General features: G+C 37.6%; 3 protein-coding genes and 1 long non-coding RNA gene across 7 annotated transcripts in view; 2 read left to right on the top strand and 2 right to left on the bottom strand.

Moving 5' to 3' along the window:
• Positions 1 to 18,098, bottom strand: part of LOC111338304 (uncharacterized) — a 42,839-nt gene that overhangs the window by 23,830 nt on the left and 911 nt on the right. Inside the window, exons 1-2 of one of the 3 annotated variants that reach the window (XM_088742092.1) lie at positions 8,291 to 8,321; positions 5,382 to 5,480 (exon numbers count right to left, since the gene is read on the bottom strand). The exons of 1 other annotated variant lie outside the window; for it this stretch is intronic. The gene's annotated coding sequence lies outside the window, so the exon portion shown is untranslated. Of the gene's footprint in view, positions 1 to 5,381; positions 5,500 to 8,290; positions 8,322 to 18,098 lie in introns of those variants that run through there. One more of the 3 variants, XM_088742091.1, reaches the window with a different exon arrangement.
• LOC148719468 (uncharacterized) lies at positions 804 to 7,059 on the top strand. 2 transcript variants are annotated; one of them, XR_015994333.1, is made up of 3 exons: positions 804 to 930; positions 2,052 to 2,133; positions 6,851 to 7,059. It is a non-coding gene; the product is annotated as an uncharacterized LOC148719468 (long non-coding RNA). The 2 variants fall into 2 exon arrangements; XR_015994334.1 differs by lacking the exon at positions 2,052 to 2,133 and having other exon boundaries at positions 816 to 930.
• On the top strand, positions 9,111 to 13,601 carry LOC148719467 (uncharacterized). Its single transcript, XM_088742094.1, has 2 exons — positions 9,111 to 11,287; positions 11,675 to 13,601. The coding sequence occupies exons 1-2, from the start codon at positions 11,166 to 11,168 to the stop codon at positions 12,912 to 12,914; spliced, it is 1,362 nt and encodes a 453-aa protein (XP_088598220.1). The 5' UTR covers positions 9,111 to 11,165; the 3' UTR covers positions 12,915 to 13,601.
• Positions 13,548 to 15,265, bottom strand: LOC148719466 (uncharacterized). The gene is made up of 2 exons (XM_088742095.1): positions 15,023 to 15,265; positions 13,548 to 14,925 (listed from the first exon to the last, which is right to left on the bottom strand). Exons 1-2 carry the CDS (start codon positions 15,194 to 15,196, stop codon positions 14,017 to 14,019), a joined length of 1,083 nt encoding a protein of 360 aa, XP_088598221.1. The 5' UTR covers positions 15,197 to 15,265; the 3' UTR covers positions 13,548 to 14,016.

Genomic DNA, 18,098 nt, shown 5'->3' with positions numbered 1-18,098 from the left:
CGCTTGGCAGCCTAAAGTTGATGACCACTGACCAGTTACTGTGACGTCACGAAAACGTATTTCCGCGGTGTCGAGCTAAGCACGGGCCTAATGGGCCACTAGGCTCGTAAACAGACATTTTAGGAACTTCCCCTTTTGACATTCAAATTATAAGCAATAATTCGACAGGGATCACATGATTCTAAATTAAAAATGACGTAAAACTGTAAGTCTAAGGTTCTCTCTGTCACACTATTGACTGAACACTGGGTGTTTGCTGTCTAAGGACAAATTCAAATTTGAGCTAAGATCAACTACTATCCAATAACTCTTTAATATTTCCTATTTTCCACAGTCTAACATTCATGCAATTTGTTCTCAAAATTTAGCCTGTTGATCCTTTTGTTTTGTATAGGTAGTCGCATGGGGCCGAGTAAAATTAAGGATTAACATCACTTGTGTTTTCGGAAGTTGCCGAAATTGCCCGAGTCGCGCAGCGACGAGGGCAATTTCGGCAACTTCTGAAAACACAAGTGATGTTAATCCTTAATTTTACGAGGAACCATGTGATTACTTGTTTATAATATAAGGGGCAAAATGTTTTCTTACTGATCTCGCGCAAAACGGGACGCCATTGTTACAAAACAAACAGAAATTTCTTTACCTTGGCAGCCGTTGCTAAGCGATTTTCAGCCAATCATTTTCAAGTAATTTTGCCCGGGGATTATTACAAAAATTAAGAAAAAAATGCCCTCTGTCTTGACCAATCACTATTAAGTAATTTTGCCCCTTATATGATAATGGCTCTTATACGGTTTGCGATCCCTCGCGGGCTCGAACTTTCGTAAAAGTTATCTTGATTCCTCTCAGTGCTTTGTAATATTTTCTGGAACAGAAATATAGAGGCCTTTTGATGAGAACTGTTCACAGAGAAGACGAGACGATTTTACGGTAAGTTGGCATCGAGAATGATTAAAATAAAGTTATGAAAAATAGAGAAAACGTTTCAATTTAGCAAGGATTACAAAAACAAAGCACTTACTACTTCTATTTAGTACTCAGTGCCAGAAATACAAATCCTAAATCACGAATAGAAATTATACGTAATAGTTTTCCGACACTGATCTTGCAAAATATGATACGGGGCCCGCCGACTTGCTAATATTTTTGAGGACCACTCGATATTCCGAGAGAGTTGAGGACGAAAATCATACCTGACATCAAGGCTCCCGAGACTTTTAACAAACGAACCTTTGATTTGTCTAAAACTCATCACTCGTCTAAACTTGTGTCCCTTACGTTTAATCATAACTTACTTTCCGATGTACTCTTTTGAATGCGGACCTTTATAAAACTTTTTCCCACTTTCTATTAACTGTCTTTAGGATTATTGGCGCCATATGATGGATTTGTAACCTGCATTATCTTAATTTACATGTCATATCATCAAAATGTGACACATTTCTCACAAAAAAGTAAATATGAAATGATATTTTGGTTTTAACGGAGACGTGAACGATTCATATTGCATTGTCAGCATAAGAGTTTTTTTAAAAATGCCGATTATGGAACAGAAGTCTTGATATGTCCGTTAGATCATAAAGTCAACTGAGAAAATCTTTGCTAGTAGCGTTCTCTCGTTTTCACAGTTTTCCTTGAGAAAAACATTACTCAGTTGAATGTCGAAGAACGAACCAATGTATCTGTCGTCTTCATGTCGTCCTTAAAATTGTTATTATTTTAAATAAATTTGGTATACGTGGAGATATGATTCTATTTTAAGTGCGTGGCCTTTGGCACCTGCCGTTAAATGTTTTAAGCACCCGCAGGGCGTTGTAAAATTTGAACGCAATTTGCATTTTAATCCCTACCGGACCATCGACTGAACGTAAACAGTTGTAGGAAAAATAATCACATCAAGTGTTTTGTTATGGCACATGTTGCTGACGATATTCTTTTGAATCTTTGGTAATACTGCATTACCATGATGACGAGTGATATTCAAAAGCCCAATCTGACATATCAATTATTCATTAATTCAATATATTAATTTACTGCCGTCTCTTTCACAGTCTGATTGGCTACAAGAAAGCGGCTAATTCGCCCCTGTTGGTACTGTACTGTACATACCTCTTGGCCACGATGGATAACATGGTACCTAATTAGCCTTGAAAAACTTATGCATTAAAAAAATTGCCGACTAATATTGAGTATTTCATAAAAGGCTCTAATTAATGTCTTTTTAAATTCCTGATTCGGATTAAGTTGATAGATAAAGCAAAAGGAAAAACAAGCTTCAGACATTTTCGAGAAAGGTCAGAACCCATGGCGGGCGCCATCAAGAAGTGTATAGCAGCTAGTAAAAAACAGTAATGCTGTTTAGATACGAACAGGACTTTGCAAAGCTGCCGCAACTTATCTTGATTTCTTTAGCAAGAAGCGATACGATCATCGGATGACCCATCGTAAGTGTTGGTAACCCCACTCCCCCCCCCCCTCAGTATTTCGTCAGCTTTCCCAAAAGTTAATCGGAACTCAATTATAACCCTGGCCCCACTAGATAAATATAAGCACAGCACGTAGGTTTTGTTTTAAGCGCTTATCCGCTGGAAGGTGATTTCATCCGCGTTGGATAACGTTATCTGTTCTTTGCGCAACTGAGTCCAGACTGTAAGAGCTCAGTGTCCTGTTTGACGGTGAAATCGGAATAAATAAAATTATCCAACCGCGATTAAAAACCAGGATCTTACGATCCAGAGTCCAAGGGACTACCTAAAAAACACCATCTGTCCTGGAACAGTTAGGGCACGAGAACCGCTTGAAAATAATTCTCAAGAATTATCAAATCAAAGTCAGAAATTTAATTGTCAAAGCGGCCAGTGTGGAACAATTCACTTACCACTTTTCGCTCCTACTATTGTGATTGTAATAGGGGAGAATCCAAGAAATACCGTTTGAAGAGTAAGAATAATATCTCAGGTTTCCTAGCTTGACTTTAGCTTGTACCAAGATTACAACTCTTTGAGTTCATGTTGTTACATGATGTCTGTTTTTTTTCTTCAGTTTTTGACAGTTGAAGTTTCTGCGTGCAGCTTAGTATGCACAGTGCATTTTAATCCTGTTGATCGGTAAACATCAATTGTATAGGTTGTAGAATGTTGACATTTGCTAAATATCATTGTGACAAAGCTTTCAAACAGAGGAAGAAAAATATGGCGCCTACATTGAAGCTTGGTCTTAATTATTTTTTTTTTTATCGTTTCCTGCACAAGTTGAATCCGCTTCAGAAGTTGTATCGTCGTTTAGATTTCAAAGTTCCGTTGGAAGTACTTGTTGAAGAACGATTGAGCTCGGATTTCATTCAGTAGAAGACCATCTCCTTTTTACATAGTTAAACTTCGTCTCAGAGAAGTGAAAATCTTGGCCGTTTCCCCTCGGAATGTAGAGAAATTGTCAAAAATTTTAGAACAGAATAATCTCGTTCATAAAACATTTATAACGTAACTGCTGTAAAAACCCAAGGTAAAATGAGAGACCTTACAGACTTTTAGCGGCTAAACGTTCAGGTGCAATTAAGGGGACGTAGTCGATGTCTAAGCACTGCTCATGTTGGATGCAAGCCTTGATGCACGTCGAAGAGTTGACGATTTAAACCCAATGAGTTAATTGCAATCAAAGTAATTGAAAAATCAAACAGAAAATAGCGATTGAAAAATTAAATAGTATATCTCGAAAAATCCCACATACTGGTCAGGTACTACAAGTTACAAATGATCTACGGAGTCATATGTGAGACAACGCTTATCAAGATGTCTGACTATTTTTAAGCAGTTGTGAGTAGCCTTACGCCTCATTTTAGGGCTAAGTAAAAACATTATGATAAGCGCTGTGAAAGGAGAGGAAATCAGGTAAAGCAACTAAAGAGTGGTAGTCAGGCAGAATCCGTAAAGGATGAGTTTTGTGAACTGATCTTCCGGTCGATATGGACTTCTTTCTGTTGGCCCTTTGACTTGCATCTTATTTTTCATTACAATATCACACCTGGAACACACATCAAGGCCACGAGAATAAAGAAAATGATCACCATCTATGAAAGCTCTTGATTTTTAAACAAATTCTCCTCATCAGCTTCTTATAAAATGTATATAGAACAGTATAGAGAATATACACACTGATACGTATGATGCACGATCCTCGGGTATGATGAACTTCATATATTCATCGTATGCACGCTGATGTTTGGGTGTAAAGAGACTCATCTAAAACGCGCTAAGCTGATCATGATCTCGTACATTTAAATTACTCGATTCTCTTTTTGCCATCAGTACTAGCAAACCACTTAAATAGAAGATCGTGGAATTATTTTACAAGTACGTGTCCTTTTCCCAAAATGTTTGCTTTAGAGTTAGATAAATATGCCAAAATTAACAAATAATTTTGACAATCGTTAGATCTGTTAGCACCGGTAGAAAGGCTGAAACATCTAGTCTTTTAAGCTCGGACGTCATGAAAAGGAAAATTTTGCAAAATCATCTTTCGCCACAAGCTTTGGACACAGAAGGTTTAGTCTATGTCCGTTACGATTGTCGATTCGGTTGACCCGCTCCTTGATCCCAAGGTTGGGTGGTAACCAGGCAACCAATCGATGCGAAAATCATTATTTTATTGTGATATCTTCATTCAATTCTTTTTCCATGTCAGTGATTAAACATGTCAAACTTCTCAAAGCACATTCAAACATGATTTCAAGAAAGCCGGACATGAACCAGCCAGCTTAAAAATAATCTTACAATGTTCTTAAGAACTTATTAGTAGTCTCATTTGGCCCTTTTGACGTCAAAGCAAGGAACACTTACCCTATAGATTCTCTTAGGAACAGTCTCACGTAATCATATTTCATAACAGTCAAACTAAACAAATTCGATTTAAGTTTGGAGTATGGATTTACGAACTGCTCAAGCTGTAATTTAAAAATGTCAGCTAAACTTACTGTTTTCTAAAGGTCTTTTGGTTTCATTATGAATAGCGAATTTGCTGAGCCAAACAGATGCAATTTAGCGAATACTGTCGAATATGAATCAGCCGATGTCAAAAGTTTTGCTCTCATCCTAGATTATGAGAAAACTTGTATGAATCAATCCTTCAAGTTTGCTGATTTCCGATAAATACCAGTGGTATTGGATGACAAATGCAGAATAGCGAAATTAAATAAAATTTTCTTTAACTGGTTCGCTCAGAATCTGTCATCAGTTAGGGGTTCGGAACAAACTTATAGAAAAAAAACTGATTTATCTCATTATTTAAGCGGCGTACTTGGATGACCGATATGGAACATGATGATCTATCAGAATGATTCAGCGAAAATATTTTGTGTTAATTTTGAATTAAAAAAAACAACTTACCAAGTTTTGAGAAACTTCGCCGTTCAGTGGGTCAGGTCAGTACAGGCAATGATAAACTTGTTCAGTGACGGAAGCGTTACAGGCGTAATCTCTGTACAACTATAATGTAAACAAACAGCGTTTGAAAAGGGAGAAAAACTGAGTTGTGAAAATGAAAACGTTGTATGGATTATTTGACATGATATGGATATGGCACTACGCCCAGTCTTAAAAATGAAATATCCGGTACATAACAAACGTAAATTACTTTTACGGAAAGGGTGATCATGACAGAATAGGAGGGTTTTATGAAACGGTATGTTTTCCTGCCTGTATTCGCTACCCACAACCTTGATTTTTAAACTTCATCTGAGCTTTTATCCGAGAAAAAAGTTTATCTCATTTTATTATCTTTCTTCAGTTTCACTACGGTACAGAAAAGTATTTGTTGAAAGAAATTCTGATGTTATCGCTATTCGGTATCATTCCCAAATTTTCATTTAAAGCATTTGACTTTTTAGACGTAGTGTTTGTCAAGTTGAAAGGACATGCTTCAAATTCAAACCAGCTTACGTGGTAAAGATCCCGTGCGTTTAACGCCGTGACGTCGCTTCCGGAAATTTCAGACACAGACTGGTGGGAAATAGGTATACTAGTGATCTTTCCTGATTGCGTATGAATCCCGGTGATTCGATGAATGGTAATCATTCCTCTCAGTTCACAAGGTCGGGATTCTTATCATGTAAGTTTGGATAATTTGGTATTAGATCAACTAAAAATCCCCTTGCTGATATTTTTCTCTGTTCTCAACACTTGTCTGTCTGACATTGTATTGATTTTGTAAGCCGAGAAATTTTGTCTTGGTCAGTTATGGGACTGAAAGGGTTAAAAATGAAACTAATAAGGGACCGGTTTCTTATTTGTAGCCGGGGGGGAAAGGGGTGTCACAGTAAAAGTTACCTGAACTCCCATGAGGCTTTGTAATATTAGTAAGTTCCCCTTCATTGGCAGTTAATTGGAAGTAAATTTTCTTAAGTCTCTCACTTGTTGTTTACAATTGACCCCCCTTCTGTTCCCACTGAAAATTAAGGGATCCCCCCCAAAAACCATTTCAACCCCTCCTCCTCTACCCCCCGCGATAAATAATAACTAGTCTCAGACAAGTATAATTGGTACTATTGAAAATCGTATTATTTCATATGAATGATGTTTTTATTTTTGATAATAGCGCTAAATGTATGGATTTCTTGTGATCGCCGGATGATTTTTCTCTAAACGAGACTGTGCACCTTTAAAAAGAAACCAAGCAACTGAAAACTAACCCAATAGCAGTTTAAAGGTGTAAAACCGAATATAACAATACTTGTGCAACACGTCAGGCGACGAGATTCGTGTGTCGGTTCAAGAACCATCTCAACTGTTAAATAGAACTGGTATTTTTTGTCATCATTTTCACTAAAGATCCTCATCTTATTAATCTTTTCTCGCAGATTGTATTCGCACTGGCGATGATTGGCACTTGTTGTAGATACCACACGGGTGAATGGCGCTTTTCCCACTCGCTGATTGGCTAATTCGTAAGTGTTTTGCAAGTGCTATTTACCTCCGAGTTGCCGAAGAGACAAAATGGAGCGTCAAGAGTTTAATTTCCAATCATCTTTTGGTATATTGACAGAAATAAACTAATTTTTTTGGCTTCTGTGTTGCACACTAAAATGATTATGGTCTTCACCTCTGCGTCGGTTAAGGTAGTAGATATTTACCTCCATTTTGGTGAAAAGTTGTTAAACCTTTTCCCTCAAACCTCTATATAAAGCAAGAGGCAGCCAATTTTCAACCATGCAACTCCTAATTAATGTTTTGTTTTAAGCGAATACGGATTGCAAGACATTTTTTCGGCGTGAGCAGACTTTGTTTATTCAGTAGAGGAAGTCATAACATCGATAAACATCAAACTAGCAGATGATTTCAGTTATCCTCTGTGAGTGCCAAAAATGGCATGATTGCATTTAAGTTACTTCTTATTGTTGTTTGATCTACGGTAAGAATGATCCATTATGGAGGAAAACGCTTTACGGTAATGAAAGAGAAGTTCTAGTATGAGTTGCAAGTCATTAGGAAATACCGTATGTGGTTGATTTGGTTTAAAGCGTTTGTCATAGTCTCTATGGTAACAGAAGCAGTCATATGAGTCATAGTTTATTTCAGTTTCTGTAATGTACATGCGGTTTTTCTGCCGCGAAGTCAAGTTTCTGCGTAACTATCATCTTGTGCATAATTCCTGTAATTATTATTACTTATCTGATGTTAGATGTTCACTTAGCTTTGACAATCCTTCATAATCAATTTACCAGCTCATTGAGACATGAAACACTGATTCAACTTCTTTGATGGATGCGTATTGCGTGCGTCAAAGAAATCATTAAAGAGTTGAGGAAAATTTCCGCGTCGGGCATTTTTCAAAATTAAACTATGATTGTCCTCTTACGCTACTTCGCTTCGGTGTTTCAGATCAAGACTTTAACCGTTACATGAATCACATACAAACACAAAGAGAGAGAGGCAACTTCTGAGGATATAAGTTAGAGTATACTCTCACTTCATCAAAAAGTAAGAACTAAATATCGCTTCGCAAAGATGCGGAACGACTGAAAATTAAGATTGGTTGGCTCAGCAACAAAAACACGCAAATCTTTCGTAAATTTCGATGTAGAATTTTTGATGCCAGAGGGGAAGATACAAATTTTCTGAAGCCTTGAAATGAACTGAATTGGTTCAAGAAACTTCGGTTTCAGCAATGGACGCAGCCAATTTTTTCATTATGCGCATACAGTTCTTAGCAGACACTTATCCAGTTTTCAATCAGATAGCCTTCTCTTGGTTCTAATACGTTAAAAAACATGAATTATTACAACAACTAGGTAACTTACCCAAAATTGTACAAATTGATTTTCACCCGTTCAATCCGCTTCACTCTTCAACCCAAAAATTTTTTTCCCTCCTTGCAACTGATGTACATTCGTGTGCTGAGGGAGTGTTCATTTGGATTTATCAGTTCGGGAAACGGCTATGACATAGCTCAGACAAGTACTTGTCATGATCACTCCCTTACGGCGCAAAAATAATTATAACGGAAATGTACATCGTTTGACATCCAAAGACAGGTGAAAAATAAAGGAGCTGACGGGCAGATATTTACAAAACCTAAAAATTAAAACGCATTTATGGGGAGAGAGAAAGAAAATAATCGTCAGGAGAAAATCGCTTAAGAATTTAAGTAGCAAAGAAAGTTTAATTCTAAACAACTTGGACCATCAATCACACGATTTATGGCAGAATAGCGAGGATGCCAGGAACAAACTTCCGTCTCGATGTTAATTGAAAACTCTTCCTACGTAAATTCGAACAACGTACAGCAAAAACGTTTTTATTTAACAGTTATGCAAGGAGAAGACAGACTAATGCTTTGCCAATCAAAAATTTTGCTATGTCATCGAATAAACGTCATCTTAAATTAAAACTTTGGTTACTTATGGTGAAGACGAACCCAACGTGCAGAGTATCCAGATAGTGGAACCTTTCGTGAAAATTTAAAAACTACAGAAATTAGTAGTTTACTCAAATAAGTAACATTTTTAAAATAGAAATTGTTAATTGAAAAGTTAGAGACTTGTTTTGTTCCCAATTAACAATGAGCATCTAAGAGAGACTCTTGGAGAAAAGGTTCTGCCACGCCTTAAAAAAAGGGCTTCTTTGGGTTAATCCGGATTTAGACTGATTCATGTTGTTATTCGAAACAATTCCATTAGTTTGGACGACTTCGAAAAAATGGAAAATTATTAAGGCTGCTCATGTCGACATGTGAACATTATGGCTTGACACTGCTAAATTCATGATGCGTAAAACAAAATGTAATTTTGTTGACATCGAAACTCATGTAGACCTTCCGATTCCGCTCTCTTCCAAATAAAGCATCAGAGCGCGGAATATCGTGAAATGACGAGTACATATCTCTCCATTTCATTACTGAGCTCAAAATTTACCATCTTCCTTATTCTTTATCTACTTTAACATCTTTTGCGACAGTGAGAATGTCAAGCAGACACAAGGAAAAGAAAACAAATTTCCATTGGTTTGTCTAAGAAGATAAAACTGATCAACGAAAATATTTACTGAGTTTTTTTTTTCACGAAGAATTTTACAAGGTCTGCATGCGGCCAACATTTTTTGGTTAATTAGACTTAGCCGAAGAGTGCCAGGATCAGAATGAGCAAGTATTTATTAAGAACACACACACGCGCACAAAAACAGGAAAAGTTAGGGGGTTAACTATCAAAGAACTTTCAACTATAAATTAAAGTGTCAATAGCCGGCGCATGCATAAAGACAAGTGATCATTAGGCTCTCTCTTCGTAAGCCGGGTAGTTTTAAACGATGGAAACTCAATTCAGAGAAAATGGTATCCCATTGATAGACCCTCGTTAGAAGTATGCATCTTTTAAAGTAAAGGAAATTGAAGGAAACAAAGTAACAATTCCGCCATTGACACCAGTTATATCAATAACTGGTGTAGAAAACTAATAGAAATCTTATTTAGATCATTTTGACCTTGCAAATTGTACTGAAATATACTAGTATATTTTCAGATAAAGTCTTCATTTTCAATAAAATATCAACCAGGTTGAAAAACCATCATTCAAATAAATTGCAATTTTCCTTTTTTGTGACGTGTGCGTCGCGTTGGCAATTATCTACCGGTAGATACAAGAAAAGCTCAAAACCGCGAAATGTCATCCCATGATGACATCTAAAATATAATCCATTTCACTTTTAAACTAGCGATATGTATTCGATATGAGTTGTAAACTGGTGCCAATGAATTAAAAAAAAATAATCCTCTTCAAACTGAACTGCAAATTGAAATGAATGCGGCTACGATCAATTGCTCGTCGTAGCGGTGATAATGCGAAGTCGTGTTACAAAAACATGGCACGAAATTAAAGGTCCTCAAATTTTAGACAGGGAAAAAAGGTTTAACTTGAAAATTTAACTACCAAATATAATTTAGCCAAACTATTTTATCGTTGTATCCATTGGCCGAATCTCTCCGCTGCAGCAAAGCTGCCTGCTGGAAAACCAAGCCAACTTTGAATGTTCAAAAACAAGATTGAAAATTTGTTCGAATACGTCATACTCTGACTGGATTTAGATCGTGGCAAAAACCAAAGCAAAACAACACTCCATGGCTAATTTTTTTCGGTCTTCATTATTAGTCCCAGAAAAGCTGTGATATGAAAACAATTTGTAGTGATAATAAATAGTGTAGCTCTATTAGAAGCAAATTGAACCTACGAAAAACCGCTAATGCTCAAGGATCCAGATAGCAAGCAGTTACTTTCTACACCACGCTAACGGCCATTAAATGAAGGAAAATAGCTTTAAAAAGGTGCTTTTCGGGATTTTAACGTTAACGGTAAGGTCGAGATAAATGAAGTTTCTGTGAGACTTTTTTAACGTTTAATTTGCGCAATTTATGATCACGATACACAAGTATGCTAGGTCGAATTTCAATTGAGTCCTTAAGTGTGACGTCACGTTACCATGGCGCTAAAAAATGCAGTTCTAAACAAAATATCTTATGCGAGCGCTTTGGACACGCTTCCTTTGTTTTGAATGTCTAAAGCTTTAATTATCCAGTGTAATCCCACAAAAGACAGTAAAAAAAAAAACAGGAAAGGTTAAAGGGTCATCCATGGGATCAACTTTTGTTTAAGAAGTGTAAAGGACGCGGGTCAAACGGGCAAAATGGTTTACTGTTTTGCTCCTACATGTGGCCATTCGTCGGAGGGCAACACTTGCAAGTTCTTCGCTTTTCCAAGCGCTACAAAGCAGAACGACGAGTACAAGAGATGGATTCGACTCATAAGGTATGAACTGATATTCAAAAAGAATTCCTTAATCGGTGAGAATTTGATGAATTACTTGATTTTAAGTGAGATTTACGGACTCTATTCAGGTGAAGAGTTGACATCAGGACATGAGGGAGAATCATCGAATACTAAATTATAGAAGCTTCAGCTAGTTGTCTTTTTAACGGTCGCTTTGTATTTTCCGTAGCCAAAACCTTAAATCTGAGTGCTTCATCGTGTTTTTGGAATTTAGATACATTTAAAACCAATGTAGATCTGCTATGTAACGTGCTTTATCGATTCACGAAATGTTTCGCGTCGCTTCGCGATTTTGCCTTCGCTGGTTGTGGAACGGCTATGTTGTTGACAACAGAATCACTAAATCGGGTGTTTTGTTATTAACAGAAGAGAAGATCGAGAGCCCAGCAAGTACTCAAGAGTATGTAGCTGCCATTTTAGGAATGGTCAGAAAGCCAATGGTCCTGAAGTGTTTGAACGCAATAAGCATAAGTTATTTACTGAACAAAGGGGTCCACCGCCGAAGAAAATAAAGAATACTGAATCAAAGGTAGAGTCTCTTTCACAGATGATAGAATTTGCCCGAAAAAATGAACAGCCATTAGTAGCTGACACAGAAGAAAACCTGCAAACAACACAGGAGATTATCCTGGAAGCAGAGCTTGACTTTGCCAACAGGGAGCTAAAGGAACTTAACCAAACTGTCCAGTATAAGAGGAACAAGTACACTGTGTCTGCGCTTGAGGGAGATGTAATACGAATGGAGACAGGTCTTCCAACCAAAGAAGTCTTTAATATTGTTGTAAAGCATGTTCTTAGATTTAAAGATAGCGTGAACTATTTTGCTGGATGGAAGGTAGAATCCATCAATTTTGAGGATCAAATTTTTATCACTTTAATGAAAGTACGACAGAACTACACACAGCTTCACCTAGCCCAATTGTTTCATTGTAGTGTGGCCACAATTTCTAACATTGTTATAACATTCACTCATGTTTTGCATGAAATTTTGTTTGATGACCTAATGACGTCGATTCCATCCCGGGAAAAAAACAAGATCTCTGCACCACCCTCTTTCAGGCAATTTGAATCCTGTCGGATTGTTATAGACTGCACAGATATTGAGGTTGCTGCACCGGGATTGATGAGTCAGCAAAATGCGACCTATTCATCATACAGAGGAATGAATTCCTTTAAGGTAATAGTTGGTGTTGCACCAAATGGAGTCATTACTTATGTCAGTCGGCTGTATCCAGGTTCTATTTCAGACAAGGCCATTGTGCAACAGTCTGGACTCCTTAATCACTTGACAGCTGGAGATATGATTCTGGCAGACAAGGGTTTCCTTATCCAGGATGTTGTACCACATGGTGTCTGTGTCAATATCCCACCTTTTCTGAATAATGGAACTTTCACAGAGAGTGAGGTCAAGAAAACAAAATCCATAGCTAAAGCACGGATTCATGTCGAAAGAGCCAATGCTAGGCTGAAAGACTTCAAAATTTTAGGCTTCATTCCTTCGTATTTGCGTTGCTATGCTGACATTTTGTTTCAGTTATGTGCAGCACTTGTAAATTTGCAATTTCCTCTCATCAAAGAGGGATGTGAAGATATGGTTTTTGAGTAGTTTTATGCTTGAAGACTGCATTGGACAGTTTTTTAATAATTATTGTTGTTCAAATAGAAATAAAATAATTTGTAGACTGAGGCTTACTTTGAAGAAAATACAGCTAGAGGGGTGGGGGGGGGGGCATTCTAATATAACAGTAAAGGGATGATTTTACCTCCTAGGGATTACAATATTTATCATCTGGTACAGCCTGGGTGTACATAGACCACTTTCAAAAATGGCTGCCGTATTAATATTCTTTTGTTTAAGTTTAAATTTGCCTGGGTGGCCTCGCTTGAGATAATGTATTCTTTTGAATTTTGTACCGGAGAACGAGGCCTCCTGGGCAGATTTAAATTTAAACAAAAGAATATTAATCCGGCAGCCATTTATGAAAGTGGTCTATAGGGTGTCAAATTAGATCACTGCGAGAATTCTTTTATCATGTTTAGGAGAACAGAAGTTAAAAGAAGTTTTGACATATGTTTTACAATGGATGTCTTTTTGGGGATAAAAATAAAAGCAAGTACTGCCCACAGTTACCCTTAAGGGGTCTTTCTGAACATTTCCCATGAGCATCCCATCACTTTTATATGGGAGTTTCCCTTCCCCCCAGGAAAACAACATTAAATGATGTACCATTTTTCCATGTCTTTTAAATAATACCATGTTATCCTTGTGTTTATTAATAAAAATGCAAATATATGTATAGCCTGTTACCACAACTCCCTCACACCAAACTAGTAGTGGTAGGTCAATTTGAGGACTGAAAACCGACGAGTATCATTATTTTTTAAAACATATAGTTCATTAACAAGCCTTTTTTTATTTCACTACTAAAGAAAATCACGCCCTCGTGTTCATTTGGGCAACAAAAACAGTCTAAAACTTAATCTTGACATTTGGCATTCAAAGGGTAAAGGAAGAGAGCTAGACCATAATTAGCAAATTACAATTCTCCTTCCACTATTCTAGGGAATATATTATCAAAATAGAATTGGGTCAAGACAGGAATGTTTGCCACCCATTTTTCATCTCTTTCTATTTTTACAATAGCTATATCCTTTGTGGTCCATACCACAAAATAACAAAACCTCCTACGTGAGAAGTACATTTCTCCCTAGACCTGGTGCCAATAAACATGGTCTTTTTTCAAGGCGTAGCCCTGTCCACTTCTACATTTTTCAAGGCAAAATGTTGCTGACTCCACTGCCTCTGCTACTGTTAGGTTCCGTTCCGTGTACGGACACTTCACCTCAAGAACAGTTCCTTCATCAATGATACCATCTGGAGATGCACCAAGAATTCCAGATGAATGAAACCAGATTCCAGTTCCTTTCACTGCCAACCCTGTTTTCAGGGTGAATGCTTTGACGGCTTCCTCTTCATTATTTACTCCCCATTGCACTGCCTTTACCCTTGATAGGTCGTACTCCCCGAGAAGACGTTTAATAAGTGAAGGAGTGATCCTCTTTGCCTTTAGGACAGAGCCGAAGTTACTGGCTGTAAGGCGGCCCCTTCTCGCCAAAAACCAGGCCGGGTTGTCTCGCTGGCCAGCAGTTAATTCGCTAACCCTTAAAATGTCCGTTTCTTGTAATCTGGAAAGGCGAACCAAACAGTCCAGCTGCTGCTGACGCCCAGTGGCTTGAAGAAACTCGTCAGAGAAAATAATTTCTTCTATGGTTGGAAAAGGAAGCTGGTTAGCAATAGGTGGCTCAGGGCTGAATAGCCAGCAGAGCCCCGTAAACCGCCCATATTCCTTCAGGTCTTCGTACAACGCGCAACGGTCAGCTTGTGTAGGCTTTCTCGACAGAGCAGAATACCTTTTAGGCGGAGGGAACATTTCTGTGACCGCTTGAGTTGAAAGCGATGTATTTGACTTTCGTTTCCGCCACTGGCATTCGACGTTGGTTCGGCTCAGTTTGTGAATACCGTGAATAAAGAGGGCTGCTGCGTGACTGCATTTAAACACGCCTCTTGGACATTCACACTCGGTTGATTTTATTTCATGTTCTTCATCCAAATAAATCTGCAAGATGTCAAGATTAATGGCATTTAGTTCGGCAAATAGAAACGGTTTTTTCGGCAAGATGCTACTAGTAAAAGATCAAAGAATAACAACTCACCGTCACTTTATAAACCTTTTGTTTCATGCTTGCGTGTACTTCTCCTCGTAAAGCACCCTGCTGGTAAGTAAATGCTTCAATGTGATCTGACTTAAAGTGGTTTTCCCCCTTTTTTATAGATTTCTTTTCTTCTGAGAAGAAAGAAAAAAGCGAAGCGATGGATAATGTCGCCATTTTGAATCGAATGGCCGCTTGTTTGGAACTGAGATTTTTAGCACCATGGAAACGTGACGTCACCGCTTAAGGACTCTATATACATCATTGTTCTTATGTGCGTTTAAAGATTTTTTGGAGGAAATCTCAGCATAGTCTTTATCAACATCTAAGAGTTCACCGGAAATTGAAATATCTCACCTTAACTGCGAGTAGAGAATTCCTACTTTAGGAAGACAGCCGTTTATATATAGGTCGAAGGTTTACCAATTTGCATTGTAAATAAATTAAAAAATATTATTTTAACTATTGTTATAGATGCTATTGTCCGAACATACATAATGATATAATTATGGCCGGCGGCGATGCAATAAAGTTTCGCCACATCACTAATATAATGAACAAATATTAAAACTCGTGGTGCATATATCTCCTTCAGTATTATAACTAACTTTTAAACCTAAATTCGTTTCAGCAAGTGTGAATTCTCCTATGTATGAAATAGAAACTTAGCGTGTAAGATTGAGTTAATTAACCTTAAATTACCAGCGTTGTGCTCGAGATCTAAACCCAATTAAAAAAAAAAACAGAACCTTGATATAAATTATGAATCTTTGTAAAATGCTCCTAATCCTTTTAGCAGAAGTGAGTCATTTATATGCTGACATAATTTATATTCATGTGGATGAATACAGATTTTCAGCTCCAGATTAAAGTTTTAAATTCATTCTTTTTCGTTTCTCTTCGGTCTTTAATTTAAGAATGTTACTTTTCCCTGGAACGTCAAGTTCTATCTACATTCTACCATTTCATGTTAAACGTTAACGTTATTACGTCCTAGCATTGCTTCGAGTACACGTTATCTTGTAAAAAAATAGTTTTTGCTTCGCAATCGATATGTATTGTTTGGGAATTTATGATCGACTAGGGAGCCATTGTCAAAGTCAGGTTGATAGCAAGAACTTTAGTCAGTCAAGGCGAAGCATATTTCTCCGGCTTACTTCATAAACGGAGCACAGTGCTTTCAAATGGCAAGAGAATTGTCGGTCAATTTAAATACGCTGTATTGTGTAGCAAGAAGTTTCTGCTAGGGAAGACTGTATCGTGATTTTTAGGACTGGCCAATCTTCGATTTCTTAACTGTCTCCGCCGAGGACAATTTCTTTTTCTATTTTCGCTTTGGGCTAAACATTTTAATGGAAGTGAACTGATTCTCACTTTTGTCAGAATATCATTCGATTAATTTTTTTAAGTTCGGAAATAAGGTTAAAAGAACTGGCAACAACCCAACAACGTTGGCCGTAGAGCTGTTTTATCCCGACTACCATCTGCCAGGCAAAGCGATCAATTGCGGGGTTTTTTTTCGTTTGTTTTCGTTGTTTCCACTTTTTCGGTTGAAGATTGCAAACCTCTGCAGCTTTAAATTTCTTAGATTCTCCTTTGGTGATAACTAATTTTTGCTATGACGAGACAAACTCAACCCCGAAAGATTTCCTTGGCAGAGGAAAATTCAACGGAAGGGCTTGTTTGTAAAGGAGTACTTGCAAACAATTGACGAACGAAAATTGCGTTTTACGAAAATCTGTAGAGATTCAAGTCTCTAACGTTAATGATATAGACCATTTCAGTTTAAGGAAAGTTGGTGTAATATTTGCCCATAATATTTGTTTACTTAATGGTTATTGCGGGACATTGTGTATATTAAGGCATCATGGTATGTTACGAGTACATGTAGGGTTGGGCATAGTTAGTGGAGGAGTTGACAGTCAATATCGACACATAACTTCTTACATCTTTGACCAGTTTAAACTCAAAATGGTAAGTTCTCACCGACGTCTGTGAAATCATCAGCCACATAAATACATTACCTAACGAGCTAAAAATAAAACTTCAACACAAAAGTGGAATTAATAATACAGTATGAAAGTGCAGCGTGTGACAATTCGTCGCCTTCAGCTCAGTGAGTATTATTGACTATTGAAAAGTCCCCGGGACGAACTCGAAGGTATTATTCAACAATTTTCACTGAGCCTGAGGCAAATGATTGTTTTAGTATAATTGTATCTATGCTTTCGAATTTCGTTGTAAATTCGTTTTGTTGTTGTTGAAACTATTCTGTTACAATTGTTTTGATTACTCATATCGAGATAAGAAGCCAGTCTCCACGAGTATTTAAAAACTTCACTGGCTTCCATTACGCGCTCGTGTTTATTCGAAGATATTAGTTTTAGCTTTAAAGGTAATTCTTGGATCAGCAGGTCAAAGTCCCCTCACAATCTTAGATCTAATGGCAAAGCCTGGGATTGAGTAAAGGGAGCTTGTTCCAGGCTCTCAGCCAATGAAAGCGAGCTCGAGAGCGAGCGAATGAAAAACAGCGGTTGTGGTTTTTAGCCAATCAGGGGCAGCGTAAAGGAGACCTCTCTTAATTAGTTTCTTTGTTTGCTTGACCCCAGCCAATGTTTGCGTGCCCGTCACTGATGTTTGCATGCTCGTCACTAACCACTGAAGAGCCTGACACACGCTATGTAGCTGTTCATGTTATAAAGTGAATTAACCCTTTTCTATCAAGCCACGCATACATCATTTAAATTTGCACGACTGCTGTTGTTATTTGTTTCTTGTCGAAATTAAGAGACAACATTATGTGACTGTGTACATTGCAAGGGTGTTTGATGTAACACGTATTGCAGCCTAAAACACCCACAATGATTCCCGCTTTCCATTGCAGTGAACCGTTTATATAATAACAAATCCCAAAAATCCAGCATTCTGCTCCTAGAGCAACACTGAAAAAGTGTCTATCTTTTAAGATCAAAACTTGCTCAAGAAATCAAAAGTTTGCATTCAAAACACACCTCAGGGCCAGATCTTGCTGTTTGGCTGGAAAATGCCTTCTCACTTTATCCGCTAGCCCTTATTCCTC

This window comes from Stylophora pistillata, chromosome 12 (genome assembly GCF_964205215.1).
Source record: "Stylophora pistillata chromosome 12, jaStyPist1.2, whole genome shotgun sequence".
In the NCBI taxonomy this organism is placed as follows: Eukaryota; Metazoa; Cnidaria; class Anthozoa; order Scleractinia; family Pocilloporidae; genus Stylophora; species Stylophora pistillata.
The sequence above is the reverse complement of the archived record's forward strand: the minus strand, read 5'-3'. Positions and strand labels throughout refer to the sequence as shown.